General features: G+C 41.7%; 1 protein-coding gene across 2 annotated transcripts in view; it reads left to right on the top strand.

The window, feature by feature from the left end:
- Window positions 1-26246, top strand: part of pdlim4 (PDZ and LIM domain 4) — an 84226-nt gene that overhangs the window by 25601 nt on the left and 32379 nt on the right. The window contains exon 3 of one of the 2 annotated variants that reach the window (XM_072445673.1): window positions 15766-15829. In XM_072445673.1, the coding sequence (XP_072301774.1) occupies window positions 15766-15829 (64 nt within the window). Of the gene's footprint in view, window positions 1-15744; window positions 15830-26246 lie in introns of both variants that reach the window. The other variant, XM_072445674.1, reaches the window with a different exon arrangement.

Below are 26246 nucleotides of genomic sequence, written 5' to 3'. Positions count from 1 at the left end.
AGGAAAACCACAAACACGATATGTTGATTCGGCGAAACCAGGGTTCAATCTGGTTTTGAGCTCTAAATTTGGATTTGATCAGGTCCAAAAACAGGACTAGAACCGAGCATCTTCCCAGCCCGCTCCAGATGAAGTTTGAATCAAGGTCAAACTTGGACCAGAGCCGACGAGATCTTTTAAAATATCAAATTCAAGTGGAAATACGGGCTTTGATTGCCAACCACAGCTCCGCCAAACGAACCCTTTCGGTTTGAGAACCGCCGCCTTTTGGAAAATAGGTTCAAACATTGTATTGAACCACATGCTCCGAATAGTCTCCATGAAAAGCTGGTATATCATAAAACAAGCGGCGGAACAGAACGGGCCAGATCCAAAAGGTCTGAGCTGGACTCCAGGAACCCAACGAGCTGTGGAGGGCGCTGAGCTTTAACGAGTGGACACATGGCAGTCATGATGTCCACGGTCTGCTGAGCATTATCGGGACAATGCTCATGTCATGATGTCCACGGTCTGCTGAGCATTATTGGGACAATGCTCATGTCATGATGTCCACGGTCTGCTGAGCATTATTGGGACAATGCTCATGTCATGATGTCCACGGTCTGCTGAGCATTATTGGGACAATGCTCATGTCATGATGTCCACGGTCTGCTGAGAATTATTGGGACAATGCTCATGTCATGATGTCCACGGTCTGCTGAGCATTATCGGGACAATGCTCATGTCATGATGTCCACGGTCTGCTGAGCATTATCGGGACAATGCTCATGTCGTGATGTCCACGGTCTGCTGAGCATTATTGGGGCAATGCTCGTGTCATGATGTCAATGGTCTGCTGAGCATTATCGGGACAATGCTCATGTCATGATGTCAACGGTCTGCTGAGCATTATCGGGACAATGCTCATGTCATGTTCAAGCTGCGAGACCTGATCCATGTTGTGTTATTGATGAAGAGAGAACGGCAATAGTGTGTGTGTGTGTGTCTGTGTGTGTGTGTGTGTGTCTCTGTGTGTGTGTGTGTGTGTCTGTGTGTGTGTCTGTGTGTGTGTGTGTGTGTCTGTGTATGTGTGTGTGTGTCTGTGTGTGTGTCTGTGTGTGTGTGTGTCTGTGTGTGTGTCGGTGTCGGTGTGTGTGTGTCGGTGTGTGTGTGTATGTGTGTGTGTGTGTGTGTCTGTGTGTGTGTCGGTGTGTGTGTGTGTGTCGGTGTGTGTGTGTCGGTGTGTGTGTGTGTGTGTGTGTGTCTGTGTGTGTGTGTGTGTGTGTGTGTCTGTGTCGGTGTGTGTGTGTCGGTGTGTGTCTGTGTGTGTATGTGTGTGCTTTACTAAACGTCAGCGAATGGTTTGGGAAGAAATGACAGAAAGTTGACCTCGTTAAAGTGGCGTTACACAAGTTTTTCCCTCGCCGTTTCGTCGGGTGTGACTCCCGAGCTTTGTGACCTCAGCGTTTTTTGTAACCGGATGCGACGTTGTGCAAATCTCAAGGCGTTTTTATCACAGTGTTCCTGGACCATGAGTGTCGCCCCCTGCAGGACACTCTGTCCCCTGCAGGACACTGTCCTCTCTGGAGAGCAGCTTCAGTGACTGATCCACCCTCGCTGTGTGAAGGAGACGTTTCACAGTCTTTCCTTCTGCTGCTGTCACACTCTTCAACACACACTGTCATACCTATGTGCAATACTGTCATACCCATGTGCAATACTGTCAAACTCATGTACAATACTGTCATACCCATGTGCAATACTGTCATACCCATGTACAATACTGTCATACACATGTGCAATACTGTCACACCCATGTGCATAATTGTCATTACCATGTGCAATACTGTCATACCCATGTGCAATACTGTCATACCCATGTGCAATCCTGTCATACCCATGTGCAATACTGTCATACCCATGTGCAATACTGTCAAACTCATGTACAATACTGTCATACCCATGTGCATAATTGTCATACCCATGTGCAATACTGTCATACCCATGTGCAATACTGTCATACCCATGTGCAATACTGTCACACCCATGTGCAATACTGACATGCCCATGTGCAATACGATCATACCCATGTGCAATACGGTCATACCCATGTGCAATACTGACATGCCCATGTGCAATACGGTCATACCCATGTGCAATACTGACATGCCCATGTGCAATACGGTCATACCCATGTGCAATACGGTCATACCCATGTGCAATACTGACATGCCCATGTGCAATACTGTCATACCCATCTGCAATACTGTCATACCCATGTGCACTACTGTCATACCATGTGCAATACTGTCATACCCATGTGCAATACTGTCATACCCATGTGCAATACTGTCATACCCATGTGCAATACTGTCACACCCATGTGCAATACTGACATGCCTATGTGCAATACGGTCATACCCATGTGCAATACTGTCACACCCATGTGCAAGACTGACATGTCCATGTGCAATACTGTCATACCATGTGCAATACTGTCACACCCATGTGCAATACTGTCATACCCATGTGCAATACTGACATACCCATGTGCAATACTGTCATACCCATGTGCAATACTGTCACATCCATGTGCAATACTGACATGCCCATGTGCAATACGGTCATACCCATGTGCAATACTGTCACACCCATGTGTAATACTGACATGCCCATGTGCAATACGGTCATACCCATGTGCAATACTGACATGTCCATGTGCAATACTGTCATACCCATGTGCAATACTGTCATACCCATGTGCACTACTGTCATACCATGTGCAATACTGTCACACCCATGTGCAATACTGTCATACCCATGTGCAATACTGACATACCCATGTGCAATACAGTCATACCCATGTGCAATACTGTCACACCCATGTGCAATACTGACATGCCCATGTGCAATACTGTCACACCCATGTGCAATACTGACATGCCCATGTGCAATACGATCATACCCATGTGCAATACGGTCATACCCATGTGCAATACTGACATGCCCATGTGCAATACTGTCATACCCATGTGCAATACTGTCATACACATGTGCAATACTGTCACACCCATGTGCAATACTGTCATACCCATGTGCAATACTGACATACCCATGTGCAATACTGTCATGCCCATGTGCAATACTGTCACACCCATGTGCAATACTGACATGCCCATGTGCAATACGGTCATACTCATGTGCAATACGGTCATACCCATGTGCAATACTGACATGCCCATGTGCAATACTGTCATGCCCATGTGCAATACTGTCATACCCATGTGCACTACTGTCATACCATGTGCAATACTGTCATACCCATGTGCAATACTGTCATACCCATGTGCAATACTGTCATACCCATGTGCAATACTGTCACACCCATGTGCAATACTGACATGCCCATGTGCAATACGGTCATACCCATGTGCAATACTGTCACACCCATGTGCAAGACTGACATGTCCATGTGCAATACTGTCATACCCATGTGCAATACTGTCATACCCATGTGCACTACTGTCATACCATGTGCAATACTGTCACACCCATGTGCAATACTGTCATACCCATGTGCAATACTGACATACCCATGTGCAATACTGTCATACCCATGTGCAATACTGTCACACCCATGTGTAATACTGACATGCCCATGTGCAATACGGTCATACCCATTTGCAATACTGTCACACCCATGTGCAATACTGACATGCCCATGTGCAATACGGTCATACCCATGTGCAATACTGTCATACCCATGTGCACTACTGTCATACCATGTGCAATACTGTCATACCCATGTGCAATACTGTCATACCATGTGCAATACTGACATACCCATGTGCAATACTGACATACCCATGTGCAATACTGACATACCCATGTGCAATACTGACATACCTATGTCCAATACTGTCTTTTGCGGTGCGATATTTATTGCAAATAATTATTGTAATATTCCTAGAAAAATGTAAAAGTGGTAAAAGTTAAATCATGTTTTCTGCATTGAAATTGAGCAAAGGATCATGGTCTATGTAGTTTTTTTAATGACAAAACAATTAATTCAAGTAACAAAGTGTATAATTTTATTTATTGTGACGATACAAGATCACAATATTTCAACCGGACGCTTTTGGCTTTTATTGTCAGCAAATTATCAACTTTAGACTTATGAATTTAGCATTATTACTATTATATTTATGTATTTGTTTTTGTTTACTTATTACTTACTTATTATTATCCAATCACTTTGCAATTCTTTATATCGACGTTGACGTGTTAAAGGTGCGCCATGTAACTTTTCCGGCAGACGATGTTGTTGTTGCTTTGCCGGGATGTTCCGGAGTTGCACATCGACCCTTATCTCCATGGAGACAAGCAGGCGACGCCCCCAGGCCCAGTCACGGGTCAGATCTGCGGGGAAGGCGTTTTGTAAGCCATAAAAAAACACCTGTAATAAATGAATGATCATAAACGCAAGATCGATAAGTTAAATATCACACTGTTGAACATTCCAGGCAAAGCGATAGCATCTCCATGGTAACAAGGATGTGTCAAGAATCTCCATTAGAAACGTTACACGACGCACCATGTAAACAGTCTGATCACAGTAAGAACTGATTTACCGTCTTTCCAAATGATCAATGATATCCTTGCCTGACCCGCCAGCCCCGCCCACATTCTGTTCGAATGCGTAAGGGTCTGGAACCGGAGTCAGAGCCAATGAAGTCGTCGGTCATCCATTTACCGACCAATCCCAGTCGGAGGTTTTAACGCATCACACTGATATACGTGATAGACAGATTCGGAAGTAGCTCTTTCCACCCCCGTTCCAAAACATTCAAGATGGCGGACCCGGCTCGTGACCCGGCTCGTGACCCGGCTCGTGACCCGGCTCGTGACCCGGCCCGTGACCCGGCCCGTGACCCGGCCCGTGACCCGGCCCGTGACCCGGCTCGTGACCAGTGATCCGCTCTACTCACCGTGATGAACGTTCGTTAGATGCGGTTATACGAAGGGCATCATCGCGATTCAGGAGACATTTTCTGCGTTCGGGGACGGATAACGCGGAACACGCCTTGTTGACGTGGTTTACGTAACATCCGGTTAAGCGTGTCACTTCTGTGTTTATGTGATTGGTTCTGTCTCTGCTCTCAAAACTCCGCCCTAGAAATTGAAACGCAGCGGTCGAGCCCCAGACCCACACGGTTTTTATAAGTAGTTTGCTAAAATGTGTTGGGAACAGCTGGTCAGGCAAACGATTTCCTCTAATGGATGGAAGAGGATTTGTTGTATAACTTAAAAAGAAAATACAAAATACAGACGAAGCAAAGAGGAAGTGACTCTACAGGCTCGTCGTTTTGCGTTACCGTTGCCGTACAAATAAGGAGCGTGCACATCGACCACGAACCGAACATTACCGCACGCAGCAGCTTTGCCTGTGCGCCGCGACTGCCGTTGTGTACAGCACGTTTACAACCTCTATAATTAATAATTCTTATTAAGCCCACGTTCACGAGTGCTCTGGGGGTTCTGCTCGTGCCAGTCGGAGCTGGAAAGACCTGGCAGCCGCGCGCTGTTTGTCTGAAAAACACTTCTTTTATTTCTTTGACCCCCGTGTTGGCTCATTACAGGAGACGAAACGCCGAGAGTCTGTGGAGTTTACTGGCTCTGTGCAGTTTAGAGGCGGAGGTTTTATGAAACGTTCGGCATGTACAGTGAAAAGGTTGGTGCTCTCTTCGCGGTCATGAGGTGGATTCCTTGGAAAACCGTGTTGACCTCAATTCAATATATTATTATGAAGTGATCACTTATGGTTTTCCAGCTGCTATTTTCTCCTACTCTGGAGCTATAGATTATACACATATTCTACTAAAACATGTTTATTTTCAAGTAAATACCAGCTGTTAATCTTTTTCTTCTTCATTGTTTTATGGCGGTTGGTATCCAATTGTTAAATTACCGCCACCTACTGTGGTCTTGCATCTTAGACTTTTTCTTTATTTTTAGACTATAGACTCCCCCCTTAAACTGTTAATGCCTGATAATGTATCTTGCTTACATTATTTTGAAGGATGGAAACAAACTCTGCAACCGATGACTCTGAATTTGACGTTTCATTTGCGAGAAAGTTTTAAAACGTAGGAAACGCAAATAACTGATTGCACTATATCTGTTTTCGCGGTGTACTTCCCTCCTCATTTCCCCCACACTGCTCCGTGAGGTGAAACGCTCGCTCGTTAATCAACAACAGCCGTTTTACCTCGGGGGGAATTCAAGATGGCTGCCAGGACCTCCACAGTGTTCAGCGTAATGTCAGAACTGCATGGCACGTCCGCTGCGTCTGCATCCACATCGACATTATGCTTTTATAGATGTCCCAGCTGTGGAGGGAGTTAGCGCAGGAGGCTTCACCTGACTTGACTTGTGTTTTTGCGTTGAAGAAATAGGATATAATGTGCACTAGACAATCACACATCTCGCTAAACCGCAGTGGACGCAATTATTTTTCAGATTTTACTCAACGTTTTGCCTGTTCGTCACCAGTTTGACCGTTTTTGTGAAGTTTGTAATTGTACTTCCTGGTTGGACATGGGCAGCAAATATGACATACAGTAGGAAGAGGTCATTCCACGGCTGTTACCCAGCAACCAGACTGTAAACAAGATCCAAAATCCATATAAATTACACAACAGTTATGATTTGAAAAACAATAATCCCATGTAACACCTTTATTTAGTGAAATGATGGTTTAAACTGTCAGAAAAGTGTGTAAGTCTAGTGTAAATTGCCTCTGTGTTTTCAATGGAACGTCACACATTGATGACATCACAGAGGGAGTCTGTTTTAGGACTCGGCTCTACTTCTTTTAATTTTACTCGCTTAATTATACAGAAATTCACACACACTGTAGCAGAAGTAAAACTAGGATCAATATTTACCACAGGGGCTAAACCAAAATGAATCATAATTAGAAAAACAGGAGAACCCGTCATTTAGACTTTATACGGACAATCAAAGCAGCCACAGTGGCTCCTTTGTCTATTGACCTTATTCCGCCCCGCCCACTTTTCCCTCTTTTCCCTGTGATTGGCACTTCTGTTGTGATGGCACTTCCGATCCAGCGGGAACGCCGTTGGTTTAAATGGAGAACGAGGGAAAAGTCTCGCTGCTAAAACATGTTATAAAGTAGATTGATTTGTGTAAAATGTCCAATGTTCATGTGATTAACAAGTCAATAATGCACCGATTCTCTGGGCCTGAAAACGGCTTTTTAGTCTGTGTAGAACTTATTTTCTCTGGAGGTCGGCAGCCCTATCAAACTTATACAACCGGAAGAAGGATTATGTCGTAAGGCGGCGCCCAGACAGGCTCCTGGAATTAGGTGACGGCTTTTAAACTGTAGAAGTAGCGAGGACAACACCAACATTCATTTGATTCGTGCGCTCATCGCTGACCGAAGAGGAGGGTCTGCCACTGTCTTGTGAGCGTTCTTATGACTTTAGAGCAGTGTCATTTTAGCTATTATGATAAATGTACGTTTTGCAGCGCACTCACCTGACCTGACTTTCATCCCACGTCCTTATAGTTCCCTCTCCTCTCTTCTCCTTCTCTCTCTACTATTTTTCCAAACCCTTCTCCTCTCCGACTCTGTTTCATGTCACTCCCTGCAGCTACCGATGTTCCCGAGCCAAACTAAAAAGCCAAAAGCTCGCGTGGTTACGGTTAAGATCCCAGCGGTGGACAGATGTTGCGATCGGTTTCCAGGTCTTTGGTGGCTTTGGTCAAACACGCTGAAAAATGAGCCGTGACACTGAGCTCAGCGTTACCCGAGGCGCTCGTGTAATCCTCGGTGAAACGGGCTGAACTTTACCGGGAAAGAGACGCTTCAAAAACCAGATTGGAAGGAAAGTTGCGCTGGAGAGCGTGTTCGGCAGGGATTTTAAGACAAGAGTTTCCAGCGTCAACATCGAGGCCGTTCAAAACGATTCAACACTCCGACTTTTGAATTGGACGGATTAGAAGACAAGCATTGTTTAACGTGCACTGACTTGTAGTGTAATGCAGTGGTGCCCGATTTGTCACAATAACACATTTTGCAGCACGATAAACAACAATATTTAAACTTTATGCCACTGACACAACAACTCAAAAGCCATATAATCCCAGTGAACCCTTCTAAATGTACACATATTGTTAAAAACATGAACTGTGCTGAATAAATAGCAGAATAAAACACTTTTTAGTACTTTTTTAGCATATAATTAGTCATAGAAGTCTCATTTTTGACCATCTACAGCTTAATCCTTTCAGAATGACAAAATGCCCATGTTCCAGCTATTATTTATTGAACAATAAGTCGATATAGTAATTATCGTGACAGGCCTGGCTCCTAACCTTTTTTCATCCCAAGTGAACCCAAGCCTAATAAAGCCATTGAGTAACAAATATGATTACTATTACACGTTCTATACCTTTTACTATCTTAACTCTTAAATAACATGTTTCATACTCCCAGTGGTCCGTGTACCCCTGGTTGGGAAACACTGACTACATTTACAGAAAGAAATAATCAGATAACCCCAATATTTAGAGCTGATTTTTTTGTGTTTATAAGTTGATTTTTAGACATTTTGAAATAATTATTTCAATCTATCCCATTTTCTCTTTCACCTTTATCTTTGCCACTTCATTTTGCCCTTTTTTTTTTGCCTAATTTGTTTATTAAAAATCTGTGCGTGAATGTAAGATATGTCTTTATGCCTTTATTTGTCCACACAATGGGGACATTTCGGACACAAAGGGGACATTTCAGGAACGTGCACTCAGATTACTCACATCAGATTTAAAACTCTTTACATGGCATTTCCATAATCTCCAGAAATCAGATGGTTTTGTGAAGGCCACTGACGCCTCTGACCAGCAAACAACGGTCAAACACACAAGTGTAAATGTTATTCAAGTAATAAACCAATTTTTTTCATGCATTTATTTATTTATTGGAGTGACATTATTAAAATAAAGCACAGCTGAAAGATGAATATTATATTAGATATTACATGAGATCTGCTGTTATAACTATCAACCATGTGGTCATAGAAAACTAAGCTGCCAACTGGAACAAAAGGCACAAGATTCTGTCAAGATTGTCAGAATTTCCTCCAAAAAGAAGAGGGGAACTTTGCCACAATGTCAACTTTGTCTGGCCACAATTCTTCCACAGAAAAACAAGAAGTGTCACGGAGTGAATAAGCTTTCTAAAAAACCCATAAAAAGACTGACAGTCATGACGGGCGCAGGTCGACTCCGTGGTTTGCTCCGGTCAGATTTTCCTCTGGCCGACCTGCGGCTGCCAGTGTTAATTTCCTCAGTCACTAAATCTGGTTTTCAGAGCAAGGAGTGAGTTTATATTGGCTGCAAATACCACTTGTTCACGTGAAAGTGCGCATGTGGTCTAGTGACCTGAAGTCGAGGTGATCTCAGGACATTTTGTGTCTTTGTCTTACTCTCTCCCCCCAAAAAAACAAAAAAACTTGCCATCACGAAGGTATAGTTAATGCAATGTATTTAAAATAGAATCCTCTGTCCGTTTATCTGGGTTTAAGACCGGCACAATGAGCACACCTGCTTGAGAACTCCAAAGAAACCAAAGAAAATGATATTTAAAAGAGACATGGGACGCAGGTACTTTGTATTGTACTATAACATAAGTAGATCATCATTTTAAATGTTCTACTGATGTAAAACGGTTTAATAATAGAAACTTGTCCATTGACTTCCTGTTTAAAACTGCAAAAGTGATAAGCTCCGCCTCTTCACAGTGACATTTCACCGTAACAAGCAGCGGATTGTCCTTCACATATTTTTATATATGAAAACTGACATTCTATTATCGAGGGTCTTCATTTACCTAATAATCACAACTATGCACAGGGATGTGGGCGGGGACAGGGGGTCAGTAGAAACAGAAATCTTCCGAGCACTCGAGCCTCAGATGCAGGACAATAAAGGACTACTCGAATGTTCATCAAAATCCAACTTTGAGTAAACTAATGATGTAATATGTCAATATGTCTTTAACAACATGAAATAGAACAAAGATATCACTGCAACTGGCATAAAATACTGTATATATTTAGTATTTAAATCTAAGACCTTGGTTTATGCATGCCTTCTTTATTTGTTGGTGCATATTTTATATTTTACCATCACTATTGTTTTGTTGCACCAATTTGCCGAATACTATGCAAATAAATCGTGTTGGATTGTATAAAAGCTGGAGATTATTCAAATCAAAATGAAAAAAAGTCTCTCCATTAATTGATGTAGCACTTGCAGTAGAAAGTGGAGTAGTTTTAGTAGTACTTTTATGTCCTGGAAGTGTTTGATACGTGCGTCTTATTCGCCTCAGACTCACATTGGAAAGCCTCACGAGCTCTTGCGGTTCTTCTCATGAAAGGAACTTAATGGCACGTTTCCAAACCGATCGTGCATCAAAATGTCATCGGAGACGCACCGATGTCATTTCGTAACTCAAGTTGAGGTTGAACGCTTTTCTTCCTGGAGCTAAAGTCGACAAACGCCAATTTTAAAGACCGGTTCTGTGTCGCGGGCCGCAGGGGGTCCGGCTGTAAACGGAGCCGGGCGACGACAGGGTCGGCGCTGGAGGGGAGCGGGAGGGGACTCTGCGGTTCCTCTTTTGGCCAGGCAGTTCTGTTCAGTCGGTTCCTCTTGTGTGGTTTGGCGTCCGCCACATGAAGGCGAGTGGAGGGATGAGGGATGAGGAGGTGATGGAGACGCCGGCGGCACGGCAGGGTATGTTTTGTCCCCGTTCTGCCTGGAGGTTTAGGGCTGTTTCATGTGCAAAACCTCAGAGGTGAACAAGAGGTCGCGGAGTTAAGCGCAAAGATTATTTTAGCGTGTAGCGCCATAAGCTATTGGCCCGGGATCCAGTACACGTACTTCTTCAATTGTTTACGAAGAGCGAGTCCAGTTAAAACAGAACCGTGCACTCGGGTTCGTTTGTTCACGTTTGTTAATCGTGGGAAACTCGCTGCTCGTCATCATTTAGAACAAGATCCAACTTCTCTCACTTCGTACTAAATTGAGTTTTGTGCTTCGCTCATTGATTCTGAAGAAATCTGAGATGTTTTTCAGTCCCCGCGACACTTTTCGTCTCTCTTTTTCCTCGTACGCAGCCACGTGTGTCCCTGATTGGCTCATCCGCCTGTCAATCACAACCATGTGAAGTTGTAGAGGTGAAAACGGTGAAAAGACTGACGTGATCTGTGTGAAAATACTGAGCGATATCGTTCTGGGCTGTCCATATGGGACTTGGACAGGTTTATGGTGTTGCTCTGTTGTTTATGAGACTTTCTGATTCCAAGATCCAGCTATGGGACATTTTAAGAACGAGTAGTTATTAAGGAGTCAAGACACCTTTTGTAGACTTGATTTGAATCACATCCACTTCACTTAATCAGGATGAGGTGAACTGGTACAATATTTAAATGCACGAGTCCCTCCACCAGAAAACGTACATAGTGCACTTTTGCCATGTAAATTCCTACTAATAGCTGTAGAAATTATAATTATATTCAAAATCTATGAGCAAAATGTGTTTTTTTACTGGCAGAATTTATAGTTCACACAGTATAACACATTTTGAACGACAATCTGCTTATTCTTTGAGCTCTGGCCAGTCAGAGCGGGCGATGCAGTGATGTTTTGTGTGTTTAGACAGGAGCAGAGACAGGGGTGAGACAGGTGCACAATGGGACGAACTTGAGCTGGACTCACTCGTCATAATGTGACTTTAGATGTGACTAGTACAATTACGCATTTAAATATCTGCTCAAAAAAGTACATTACCCCCAAAAAATCTTCTCAATTACAGTAAGGTGAGTACTGGTATTTCTAATTTGTGACTTTCCCCTGACAAAATGGCCTTAGAGCTAAAATATGTTAATTTCTGTCCAACAAAGAAGCTTCTGCGACTGTTGTTCACAATTTCCACTTTCTGTCCATCTCTCGTGTCACAAATGTCTCCCTGAAATTAGCCCGATCTTTCGCTGCCGTCAATAATGCGTTTGTGTGGAGATTGCGTTGCCACGGAAACCTAAACAACATGAAAGCCCTGTGTCCCGGGACAGTGGATAGAGTGAAAGAAGAGGTTACCGTCCGTCCCACGCAGACACTCGGCGCCTTGAACCTCCTCAGTTCACATCAGACGCGTGGCATAAGCTCTGCTGTCGCTCTACGGCAAAACATCCATACGTGCAGTTAAATGAACCTTATATATGTAGCTCCCCCTGCTGCTCGCTTGTGAAATTACATTGTCAGAGAACAGACACAAAGAAAGAACAAGCTGTTTTTTTTCTTTATCGAAATAAGAGTAAAATCACATACAAAATCATTTCATATTGACACATTTAAAACAAAAGAGCCAGGGTTTCTCAGGAGAGTTGTCTTCGGGTCGGCAAATGTTGCGATGCTGGTTTTCCGCCCAGGGACAGCAGGGGGCGACGACGGGCACTTCAAATGCCGCTGAAATACATATTTAACCATCACAGGGACTTAAGGCGGAAATGTTACTTAGTTCTGCTTAAAGGTTGTCAAAAATCAGATATTAATTCATAAAGTAGGCACAAAAGTACAAAAAACACCCGCATGAACAGGACAAAACAGTTTTAGAATAATCATCCATCCATTTTCTACCGCTTGTTCCCTTTCGGGGTCGCAGGTGACTGGAGCCTATCTTAGTGACTTCGGGCCTTAGGCGGGGCACACCCTGGACAGTGGCCAACTGGTCGCAGGGTTAACACAGAGACATACAATAAAGAAAATCATATTGAAACCATGAAGTCCTTTTTCGTCAAACCATAAAGCTTCATTTAAACTAGACAAACCTCAACAAATCCAAGTCACTGATGTGGTCGATCTTCATACTCTGCACCAGAACATGGCCTCACGGCGTTGGCCCGGTGCGTTGTGCATGAATGGAGGACGAGCGGGTCAATTGGAGTGCGCTCTCATTGTCCTCTCCACTTGGCGTCGGGCCGTGGACTTTGTGTAGGACGGGATGCCTTCGAATGTAGCAGCCAAAACCATGGCGACTGTGGCCCCCCCCTCTACGGGCCCCGAGAGGTGAAAACTGAAGACTGTCACTGTGAGAGGTGAAAAACACGCTTTAGCCGTCGTCGGTTGGGGTAAAATGTGCAGCGCTTGGTATTTTGGTTGAATTGTCATGTTTAGTTCATAAAGGCACCGGCGTAATTGACAGTGTTCATTTCACATAATATTCACCAATGATATGTTTTTAAATCAAAAGTAATCCTGAATACTGAAACTATGACTATAAGTAGATCTTTCTGTCATCTAAAGTACTCGTATTTTTGTCAAATAATGAGTAAACATACATTAATAAAAGGGACCAGTTCCACTTTTCAGTCCCAGAGCCTCAAACCAGAGCAAAAACAAACCCATATTGTGGAAGGGTCCAAAGCAATAGCATCTCCATGGAAACACAGGGCATATACACCAGTACTAAGTCAATGCAGGTCCAGAACCTCTTTGCCCCGGGCGTTGGACTCATGAACACTTCTAAACACCTGCCACTTTAACAATTATTCAAACCAATAATCATTGCTCTGTTCATTTTTGCACTATTTATGATCATCTGTAAATGGTGTGTACATACTCACACCAAGTATCTTTATTTGTACATTTTTAAAATTCTATGCACCTTATTAGATACATTTGTTCAGCAATAAACCTTTTTTCTGATTCTGATTCAGAGTTAATAGAAATACTGAACCAAACCAAAGTCATGCTTTTTTAAATCGACCAACTTGTATTCATTTATTTTTCACATATTCCATTCCATGTTACAAACTGAGGACTGTATTCTGAAGACTCTGAACAATACTTGTACAATACAAAACGCGACGCAGGATTAAAACAGTTTTATTGTCGTTGCCCCATTTGTTTTTCACATTTACTTTTCCCTAATTCGGTGGGAATTCGGAAGAGTTTGTGCGGTGCGAAGCTGGAATGACATAATCCACTGCGATGTATTTGTCAAATCTGGTCGGGAAACGTACTCTGAAAACCACCATTCTCGATATGTAGTTATGGTATGTTTTAGTTTCTTTACTTACATCTCTAGAGCCTGAAATCTGCAGCTCCCGAGTCTGTTTTTTGAGTTAAAAATTATCAATGATCAAAATGTTGAGCTAAGCAAATGTATTTCCTTAAAATGGAACCTTTGAAGATCTGTTTTCTCACTGTAATGACGCTGATAGAGGAGCCTGAAGATTGTGTGCAAAAGCTTGAAAAATGCACGACATTTTAACCAGAGCAATCCTGTCATCACGTGGGATTAAATGTAGTTTTCTAAGGTTCCACTCGGCACATGACTGAAAGTGTTTTTATCGCAGAGGAAATACCAAGCGTCTGCTGTTCACGACGAGCAGAGAGACGGGCTCGGATCGGACTAATGCAGCCATCAATGTAGTCCAGGGATAAACGTGTGACAGTTCCAAGTGAAATATGACGTGGCGGCGATTTCTGTGTCGTTCGGCTGAAACACGAGCTGCAAGGTCTGCTCACGTTGACCTTTCTGTTGAATTGACTCCGTTTCTACTTGTTGAATGTGTTGTTTTCTTTTGGTCGTTGCCGTTGAGGCCCAAAACGAAGAAATAAATGTAGAAAAGATCAGTGCGGTGTCAATTGGTCTGTTTAACAAGAAAATCCACCTGATCTTGGACAAACAAACTCATCTTTTTGACGTAAGATGTAGAAGTATGCCGGTGTAATCCCTCATTCGTCCAGGCGTGTTCCATAGTAGAAAAAGCTTCAGTTGTAGTCATCTGGACTCAGTTAGAAAAAATAGACGTTTCGACTCTCATCCAAGAGACATTGTCAATAAAAGAATTTAGATCGAGAACTCCGATATTTATACTATTCAATGGGCTGGACTTACCACAGAATAGTATAAATATCGGAGTTCTCGATCTAAATTCTTTTATTGACAATGACTCTTGGATGAGAGTCGAAATGTCTCTTTTTTCTAACTGAGTCCAGATGACTACAACTGAAGCTTTTTCTACTATGTAAGATGTAGAACTCATTTTGTGTTGCATTTGTTCAGTGTTTTCATGAACTAATACATTTATATATATATATATATATATATATGTGTACCGGTTTATACAGCAGTAAGAGTCTGTGTTATTAACTTTATTACTCGAACTCTGGTAAATAGATTTATCACACTATTGCCAGCAGTCTTTTGATTGAACACGTTTGGCATTTCCACTGCTCCATGATGAAAACGACATTTATTTCAATAGCCGTTTGTTGTATTGTACTTTTTGTGTTATTGTTTTGCATAGTATTTGTTTTGCGTCTGTTTGTCTGAAGTATTAGTACGTGTTGAGAAATGCCGCAAAGGCAATTCCCCCCAGTGGGACAATAAAGAGAAACCTGAACTTTAACAGGTTTGAGCAAACTCGGTGCGACGACACGTGCCCGATCACCGTGGACAGAGCTGGAATTTCACTTTATTTAGCTGTGAATATCTCAAATGTGTCAGATCTTTTTATTTACACTGTCAAAATAACCCACAATCTTAACATACAATCGATCGCGGTTAATGTGTTTCACGTTCAAACAGTTTTAGCTTCTGTAGTTCATCTGAGGCGCGGTTGATCTTTGATTCAATCGATTGAGTGACTGATTTGCGGCGTTCTGTTTCAGGTCGGGGTCGGGAGGAGACAGAGTTTGGTCCCCGACGGTGAGCGACGACGGGAAGATCAGCCCCTACACAGAAGCAGACTCACAGGTGAAGGGTTTTTACTTTTATTTACCTACCAATGTTCCTTCTTAATTGCAACAGAACTTGTGAAATTGTCTAGTTCTGTTACAATAAACGAGTGAAAAAGCTGCAAACTTAAGATATAGAAAAAAGGTCCTTTCTATTACGTCTTTTAACTCTTTGCTATTTGAAAAATTCCGTAGATTTGTGTTTTTTCTGCCTCATTTGAGATAGAAAAAAAGCAAACATTTTAAATTTTAAACTTTACTGCTGTACATTGTTTTTGAACATTTGAACCTTATTTTATAGTTAAATGTAGCTTTTAAAAATGCTTGAATTTGATGTTTTTACCATTGATTCCATGTCTAGCTTCATGTTGTATTTAATTGCGCGGGATTAAGTGCCACAGTGTGGGATCGTTCACATCTGGGCCCTGCACCCAACTTCCGCTCCCATTTTGGGCGTGTTTCTGTTTACATCACAAACAGTAACCGCGGCGACAGAAAAAAAGAGTGGATCCTTAAATTACCCGTTCAATAATGCCCCTTTCTCTTCGCTCTGAGGCCATGAATAGTGTCCGATTGTTTTGGACTTGTACGAGCTGCCAAACTGACACTTGGGCCTGTCGAGCAGATGGACTTCCTCAGGACAAAGGAGAGACGTTGTAAAGGGATAAATATGGCAGAGGAAATATTGCAGTTCAACAAATGATGACGTTTGACCTCATTAAAGGAAGAAAAAAAACTGTATTTACTGCACATTTATTTGTTTATTGCCAAGCTGACGTCGTATCATGTCTGCAATCAAGTTTCTTAGTTACGGTCCACTTCAAGATCCCCGTGTAGCTAATTGTCCTCTGCATTTGACCCATCCTTCAATGCTGCTGGGGCGACCTGTCACCTGATCTCCAGTCAAACCCTCCAGTTGTGTTCGGTTTCATTCATGCTGGTTTGATCCTCCTTGAGCCTCAGAAAACGCTCTGTTCCGTCATTGGTCGAGCCCCGAGATCATTGGTGCTGTTTTTTTATATATGGACAAACCAGATGGATTGTGTTAAGTGTTCGAGCAAAAATGTCCATAGAAAGCTTTTAGAACAATTCAATGCAAAAACATTTCAAATTTGTAAAGGTATCATATTTTTCGGTCGTACGAGCCAACAAATGAAATGGCATAATAGAGAAGAAAAAAACATCTATAAGTCGCTCTGGAGTGTGTGCCAAACTATGAAAAAATGTGTGATCGTCCGGAAAATAAGGTAAATAAATAAAAACAACCGGCCTTATCATGTGTGCCACTTCCTGCCACGGATTCAGGCGTTTGACACTGGACTGTCCAAACTTACAAAGTGCTTTAAATCAATGCGTCCAGGAGCCGAACCGCACCCGGATGGGACTCGTGTACACCCGACATTAAAGTCCATACATTATCGGCAGACTGAGCATTTCTACACATCTTGATATAAAGTCATTTGTATATTATTTTGTGTTCTAAAACAGAAGATGATAAAGCAAAGGTACAAGAGCATGTTTAAAGGCCAATAGTCCACAACACAAACAGTCCTTCATTTGACTACTCAAATCAAATAGGGTTTATTAAAAAATAAGAACATCAACACAGGCATTTCTTGACCAAAAGAAGAATATTGAATGCAGCGGTAATGACAAGGATAATGGGGATCCAGAATAGATCAAATAAATGAAACTATGGAGACGCAGGCACAAAGCAGTAGAACAATAGTGATATTCATTTCTTGGACGTTTGTCGGAGACGTCCATTTGTCTTGTCATGTCAGAGGGCGGGAGCCGGTGTGGACAGTCCGAGTGAAGCGTTTCCATCACCACATGGGCACAAAACAGTGCCGTTGTTGTGTCTGAACGCGTCACTGCATCGTTTATGAGAGGAGAGAGTGTGATAGTTTTCATGGGACATCTCGCACATGGAAAAAGACTCCCATTGTGTCTCGTGAGTTCCAGTAAATGCCGACAGCCGCTGCCCTTTTGCTCATGTTTGTGGCTCAGTCGCAGCTCAATAGTCTTAGATTTACAGACTACGTAAAAAAAAAAGAAGAGAGCATTTTGTCGTGCCTCAGCTTATTCTGTAAAACTTTAACCCAATGCAAACGCTTCACATTCTTGTCCAAGCGGTTACTCAATAATGTATTAACTCTTGTTTAAAACATTTAATGCTCAAGAACTGCATTAATACTGTTTTTCTTCTACTTCAGTTATAGTTTTTGTTACCTTTTTGGCTCGCACGCTCTCATTCTGGTTCCTCTTTAGTATATTTATGTTTCTTATATTTCATTTTGTTCCATTTTAAAATGTACCTATGTAAACAGAAAAGGAACACAGAGCTTGACACAAAGAATAAAGAGTAAAGGGAAAAACATCCAGTCAAATGTCCAAAGTTTGTCAAATTTGTCCGAATGTCATTTTTTCCATTTGTCTGTTATAATGTCGGTCCAGTCCTTGGTCGTCGGTGACGTTTTGCCGTTCATTTCCAACTGATGGGCTTTTTTTCCTGCCGCCAAAAGAATGTTCCAGAAGTATCCGTTTATTGTGTCCATGGCAGGAGCTTTGAGGCCCAAATGCAGAGTTCTACGTTTGAGAGGGCGTCTGCAGTACTTCTCCTGTGTCTCCAACACTCTGCATTTCCCTGTGAATAATGGACACATTTTCCAACACAATTCCCTCCAGACATGTGATTTTGAGGTTCTCCACCGGGATGTACCATAGACACATTTTCCCACTCTTTATCTGTTAAAACAAAATGACCGTCTCTTTCCCCATTATTTCAATATTATTTCCCTTGAAAGTTCAGATTTAAAAGCCTTGAAAAATATTTCAGTCGAACAGTTACTGAGGTTGTTGCTTTGTTTAAGTCCTTGGTTATTTGTAAATGCCTATAAAAATCCCTTTTCTCCAAGTCAGAGGATTCTTTCAACATTTTGAAGCTTTTAATTTCATTATTTTACAAATCTGTTCAAAGACTTTTATTATACCTTTAGCTATTCAGACCTTAAATCTCAGGTCGGTGTTATTTGGTACAAAACTTGGATCATCACCAGCCAGTTGAATTTGAACATCTTTGTTTAGTTTGTTTTGATCAGCTCCCTCGAGGTCATTTTATCCAGGGATTTTCCGTGTCTTCCAAAGGACTGAACTGTTTGTCATCTGCCAGTAAGGCCTGTACAGGAATCCCCGGCACAACATTACACTCAATATTGTTCCATTAAGCTTCATATTGTGGGTCACACCAGCAACGCTCTGATTCAAGCTGAAATAAAGTCGCTTTTAGGCAAGGTAAGTCCCAACCATCTTTTTCTTTTGATACTTGTAGAGTTTTGAATCTGATATTAGGTTTTTTGCCTTGCCATACACATTTTTAGATAGTTTTATTCCACCCATCAAGCAGCCGGTCGGGAATGGGAATCTGGACGTCTTTATTCACTGTGTCCAGGTGTCGTCCAGTTGTTGTCCGTGGTTCTGATCTCAGCAGCGGCTCAGGTTTCCTCTGATTAAAACAAGGAAATGCCAAAGTGCAGTTCAAAAACCTTTTGCTCCTCCGTGTGTTTGTTCAAACTCGAGACGCAGATGACGGACGAGATTCAGGCCGAAACGTGAGCCGAGGCTGTGCCCTTCATGCTCCACTTACAGTTGTTCTTCTGTGCAATAGCCGTTCACGTAAAGTTGGAAAAAACAACTTCAGTACAACAGAAATCAGTAAATCGTGTGTAGAACCATCTCAGAAAGGCTTTATTGTCCAAACACAGGAGAGCTGCGGCAATTAATAGACTGAGTAGTCAACTATTAAAAAAATATCGCAGTCGTATTTTGAAAATTGTAATCGTTATCCATATTTAGGGATGTCAAGGTTATGTGGTTACTCTATAATTGCGCCTATTCAGGTCACAATACAATGGCAAGAACTGAAAAATAATAATCACGGCAATTTTAGAGGCTAAATGTGTAGTCTTTTCATTAATTTCGGGGGGAAGGCACTTTTTTGTCATTGGGAAAGTTCGATTTCATAAAGCTGGTCACAAACTTGAGAATAGTATGTGTGTTAGACAATGGTAATGTAAAAAAGGTTAAGATTTCACTGCTGTTTGGTCATGATCTTCAGCAATCGTGAATCATCTGTAAATCGTGGTGTTTTTTCTAACAATAATCGTTATACGAAAATGTCATATTCTGGAATATACAGGCAGTAAAACACATACAATAACACAATTTCTACCAAATACAGTGGGATTTTTAAATCAAAATGTTAATAAAGAATCAAACATTTCATTTTCATCAACATTACACTTTATTCATAAATATTCTCCATGTAGAAGCCTCCAGTCACCACATTTGAACCTTTATTTGGGCAATAATGGATTTAAAAAGTCTCATTGTACAATAGAAATAGTCACCCTAGTACACAGACTAACAACAAATAAGAAGGTTTAAGATTATTGGTCAAACGAATGGAAAATTGCAACGTTGAAACCTTTTTAAAGATTATTATACCACTGAGCCTACCTTTTTTATCAACCACAAATACCAACGTAAGAAAACCTCTCTGTTTCGACGTCAGTTACATTGTTCTAAGTATGCTTTTGTGATGAGGAGAGATGATTGCCTTACTTTTATCCAATCTCCACGTCCAGTAGCGCCCTCTCCGCTTGCATTTTCAAGCCCCTTGGTCCCCGAGTCTGGTCTAATCCCCTCTGAAAGTGCAGAGTCAGCGCTGCTTTAAAGTCACGCTCAGGTTGTTCCACAGAGAAGAGGAGACATCCGCTCCCCGAGGCCTTTTAAAACCCCGACCGTCTTCTCCTTGTATCCTGTCGAGAACAAAGACGCCATAAAGGGACACAACTGAATCACATTTTATCAGAGGAAACATATCTGGGAGTACGAGGCGGGCAAATCAAAAGACAGATGAAGCACATTCAAGCAGTTCTGACGTGGACGCAAACTAAAAATACATTTGCACAGACATTATTTGGGCAAATTTAATCCAAATTTTTTGATTCTTCCTTTTTATTCGTCGGCTTTTATGAGTCAAATTGCCTCGTTACACCATAATCAAGGCATATAGTCGCCTCAAACGGGATGAAAAGCAATATTTCTTCTAGATTGAGGTAATTCCATGACAGATCGTCTGTTCCCTGTGACTCGGCCTGTATATGTTTAAAGTGGGTCACACAGAAACCCTTAAAATCTGGTCACCATATTTCTCTGGCCAAAGACTTGCGTTTAATTTTCGTTTTGATCGCAGACGTGTAGGAAACCCAGAGTCACTTACGGGAACGCGGGAGCTCCAACGCAGGAAGTGACCAGTGGAACCTCTGAGCTGTTTCCAGGCTTCTACGGCATGTGCGTCAAATATCCAGCAGAGCAAGGATCGGCGCTCCAATTCTTTACATTTAGTCCCTTTTGCTTTGTAGAGGCAGGCGGTGTGCCCCAGACGTTTAACAGTAAAATATGGATCCAAACGTGTTTATTCGTACTGTGTATACAACGTGCCCGATGCAGCTTTTCTGACCTTCTCGTCTCATGGAGATAGCGTTGCTTTGCTTGGATTGTTCCACAGTAAAAGCATTTAAGGGCATAACTTGCATTTATTCCATTACATGTGGTTTTATTGCTCCAAAATATCTTGAAAAACCTGCATTCTTACGTGAGCTGGGCTGCCTCTCCACAGATCTGACCGGTAACTTGCGGTCTTGCGGCACCGCTTGGTTGACTCGGTGGAGATAGATGAGTTTAATGCCATACCGTGCAACATGATGATCTCCGCGGGGACGTGCAGATGGAACCCTCCGCCAGGAAAGGCCTGCACATACACAGACGTTACTACGGCAACACATGCAGGGACGATCTAGAACATTAGCAATTGACTTCACTCTTGTTCATTCTGTGAAAACACAACATTATCTGCTTTTAAACCTCAGCAAACAGATCAGTGCAGAGAAACATCGAGTTCAACTGACTCCATTGTTTTTTACGTGTTTCTTTTTAAAAATAAATGTTAAGAATCTTTCTTTGCAAATTCGAAGGAAAAATTGAAAGGAAAACTGTATAAGCATTTTTGTCAAATTCAGTAGATGACACAAATTGGGTAATGGCAAGATGTTAAAGGACACATATTGTGCAAAATTGCCTTTCATTGAGCGTTTAACCACATTCTAACATTGTTCCTTCGTCAAAAACATACCTTAAGTAGCATTTAACTTCATTCACGCTAGTTTGAGGCATCGTGGTAAGAAAGTCCTCTCCCCTCCGAGCGTCAAAAACACTCCTTGTGCTTATTTGTCCTTCAAATTGCGATACAAATTCCTATAAAAAAATACATGAACTTTTATAACAGATATATAATTCGATAACTATAGCTCATTTCAGAAAGCAAGCTGTCTGGAAATGCTTTTACTTTTTGCTTTTGCATCAAACTTAAAGGCGCAATGGACGATTTTTCGTTGATTTGAGAACGCAGGCGGAAGTGCACATGCCACTCCCCCGTGTGGACTGATACAACACACACGTGCGTTTGTTTATTAGCGCAACGGAGCGCATCGCATCTCTCGTCTCCCGTAGATTTCTGTCCACTTCTGCGTCAGCTCGAACTGTCTTTCTCCGTCTTCATTTTGCCCCGTACACGGAGGGAACTATATTATGATAGATCAATGCGCTTAGACACGCGGAAACGTGGGGACGAGCCACACGCGGCTGCAGGTGAGCGATAGGTGCGTTTTATGATTGATACGTGGCAGGACTAATCGGCCGTCCACGCCACGAGGAAATAAGACTCAGATTTGTGCCAAAAAAATCGTCCATTCAACCTTTAAGCAAGAGATAAACAAAGCGTTCAGCAGAGACAGTTTAGGCCGCGCAGGAACATTGACTTAGTTTCGCGTTACTGTCTTTAAGTGCGAGTCGTGGGGGACGAGCGTCACGGAGCCAAGTACTATTCACTCACAGCAAGAGCCACAGGGCCGACTTCACCACCCGCGTGTCTAATGTGACTTTGACGAGGTGTAATCACCGCTTTAGTCGCCCCGTGATCTTTCCCACATTCCCGCTAAGTACATTTTAATGACCGACAAAACAGTTTTACAATCCAAAACAAAGTAATTGGAAGATAAAAGTACTTTGGTTTTGGTCGATCCCAGATTAGACACTGATTTTAGACATTTTAATTTGGGAACTCGCTGCAAAACAAAGTGGCATAGAATAAGATATGGAAAAGATGCAATGGTGTATGGAATACACATCTAACAGAATAGTGCAAAAATGCAGAAAAATATGATAAAATATAGATCTCATAATGTTATTGTGAAAATTCTAAGGATGCAAAAAATAATCTGAAAAATGGTGACTAGTCGACTATTTAGATAATTGTATTTTGATCATCTTAAGTGTTATCTGAACTATACAAACTCTAAAAAAACATGCCTGAAGACATTTAATAATGAATACAGCAGCATTATTAAATTAAATGTAAAAAAAATATATATATACACACTTGTTTAATGGAATAATTATTAAAAAATACACTTTATTCATAATTATTCTCTATCCAGAAGCCTTCAGTGTGATTTAAAAGTGTTGAATAGAAATAATCCTTTGACTAGTTGATGCAATTGACAAAAAAGCCTGTGTCCTAAGTACCGTATTTTCCGGACTATAAGACGCACCAGCCAAAAAAACATATAAAAGTTGCACTGGAGTATGAAATAAGGTTGCAAGTGTGAAAATAACAACTAATATCACATATAAGTTGCTCCGGAGTATTAGTATAAAGTATAAATATAAGTATAAGTCGCACCCTGGCCAAAACTATGAAAACTTAGAAGACTTATAGTCTGGAAAATACGGTATTTGCCTTGGAGTTAAGTTGATTTGACAATGAACTAAAAATTTTAACTAAAAATGACTAGAATTTTCCATTGAGAAAGTGTTTCAATCACTCAGTTGAATTGTGCGCTTTTAACTCGTTAAACTTGACACTAGAAGCAGCATTTTACCCATTATGTAAGAAGACACCGTGCTTCCTGCCGTTCTCCGCTGGGTTTTCAGAATACTTTCCCTGCATTACTCAGTGGCAGCTCCGAGTTGGTAAGAATGGCCCTTCGCTGCTCGGCCGATGCTAGATCTTGGCGCACGTCTCCGAATGCCATTCATTCTGCCCCGGCGTTATTAAAGTCGTATCTGCCGCCGCGGCCCGAGCACTTGTGGAAAAATCTGTGAATTGTGGAAGCTGCAAAAATGCGGCGCTGCGACGGCCGGTGCCGGCAGCTGCGAGCCGCTTCCTCCCAAACTGACTTTGATTGGAGTTGACAGAGCGAGTCCTTGCATAACTTCCAGGGTTTAATTCCAGCAAAAGCCAAACAAATGGAGGCAGAGATGGAATAGTTTTATAAATGGAAAGACTGATCTTCCTTAAAATCCATTGAAATTTAGAAGAATGCTTTTTGTCAATAAAACTGTCTCGCTGTTGCTCTATATTTGAGCTGCTTTACCACACTATATGTAACTGTTTAAGAACAAATCTATGTACAACTACAGTAGGTGGCAGTAATGTAACACTATGGATACCAACCGCCATAAACACCAAAGAAGAAGAAGATGTAACTGTTTAGCTGAAACAAAACAAGACTAAAATGGATGTTTTATTGCACTAAAAACTTTAAAAACATGTGTCTTTATTCTGAACGGGCTTGAATTGACTCGTACTTGTCCCTGAGGAGCCCTTTTCTGTGGTTTACATGAAACTGTTGGAATAAATCAAAATAAGAAAATTACTATGGGCAAAATTGGACCTTCACTTGGGACTATGTGTGCTTTCATTTTCTTTTCACGTATTTTGCTGCCTTCTTTTAATTCACTTTTTTCTCCTGCTCTGGGTGTGTCATGTTTTTTTGTATTTTTCTCTTTTGCACTTACTACGTAAAAACTCAAAAAGGAAGGGGTAAAAAAAGAAACAAATAAAATGTTCCTTTTGCTATAATATTCCACAGTATGAAATAAAACTAACAAATATCCCAGAAGAGTGTTCCAAAGTAGGGTTTAATCTGCCTATTTCCACCAAATCATGTTCACCCAGAAAGCTACGCTGCGTTGTTTCGATGCGATTGTACTTTAACAAAATATATACATGTATTTTGAAGCTTTTTAAAACTGTATTATGACATTAAAATCACTAGTATTGATCAATCGTGACATCCATCTTGCAGCAGAATAGCTCGTGCTGTGAACGCGCAGCTTTAACCGCTCCTGTTGTGGCATTGACAAGTCTTCGAGTTTGTCCAATTCCCCCCGACGCCCAGTTTAACCAGCGGAGCGTCGAGAAACAGCACGACATTCATCCACTTTTAGACCAGCGACCGGTGGCCCGTGTGTTTGGTGTTTGACTAATCAGCCTCGACGCACAGAGCGCTCCAGAACGGGGACTTTTGTCAACGCGTTCTTTGTGTCTTTGTGTGACGGGGACAAAGCTGCGGCGTCCAGAACACACAGCCAAAGTGGAGAACCCAAACATAAACAATGGCTTTATACAGTTAGATCAAACGATAAACAATACGCATGTGAACGTAACGGTAGATGAAGGGGATTTGAAAAGGGTCGGCAGCTGAAATCTGCAGGTTCACTGTTGTATCCTACAGGGCAAGACACACCCAAACATTCAGTTATGATATTTTCATCTTATTTCTCTCAGACGTATTCACCGCGACATGTTTCGAACACATTTCAGTCACAAAAGTGAAGTCTGACTAAAATAATGAACATATATTGTGTATATTACCTTTTCTTGCAGTGGGTTTGCCTGATTCCGCGTCCGTTTTATCCACTTTTTGGTCCCCTTTTGGATCATTTCTTGTGGCAATGATGTAGTCCACGTTAAGGCCTGGTTTAGCCTTGGATGAGACCTGGAATAGACCTAAAATAGACTGGGTTTAGACCAGGTGCTACTGGTGCTTGGTGGTACTCGATGAGAAAAGTGTCAGTGTTGATGTTAAGTTTGATGTTGTGAATTTAATCCTCTTTATTTCTATGGCACATTTTACAAAGTCATTTCCAAAGCGCTGCAAATAGTGACAGTAAAGCAACTATGTAATACAATCAATAAAACCGTAAAATAGAATACGAACAAAAAAACATAATAAAAACAAGTTTAGCAATGAAGGGAAATATAGTTGTCTTTTCTCGCAAATAATAGCATCAAAAAATCCATTCAGGGCTTTAAAATAACTTAAATATAGTGCAAATAAACGTAAGATTTTTAAACTAAGCAGGCATTTGTTGTAGAATTACATTATTAATCTTTACAAGTTCAAGCCGTTCTTGTATTGCTTGATATTTTGCTCGAATGAGGCTGTGAAGACTCATTCCTGTCACCTTTTCTCATGGGACTTTGCTCCGACTCCCACGATGCATTTCTTTGCTGTTGCATCTTCAAA

The sequence above is a fragment of the Eucyclogobius newberryi genome, unplaced genomic scaffold (genome assembly GCF_026437365.1).
Source record: "Eucyclogobius newberryi isolate DKJ021-1_F unplaced genomic scaffold, fEucNew1.0.hap1 SCAF_15, whole genome shotgun sequence".
Classification (NCBI taxonomy): domain Eukaryota; kingdom Metazoa; phylum Chordata; class Actinopteri; order Gobiiformes; family Gobiidae; genus Eucyclogobius; species Eucyclogobius newberryi.
The sequence above is the reverse complement of the archived record's forward strand: the minus strand, read 5'-3'. Positions and strand labels throughout refer to the sequence as shown.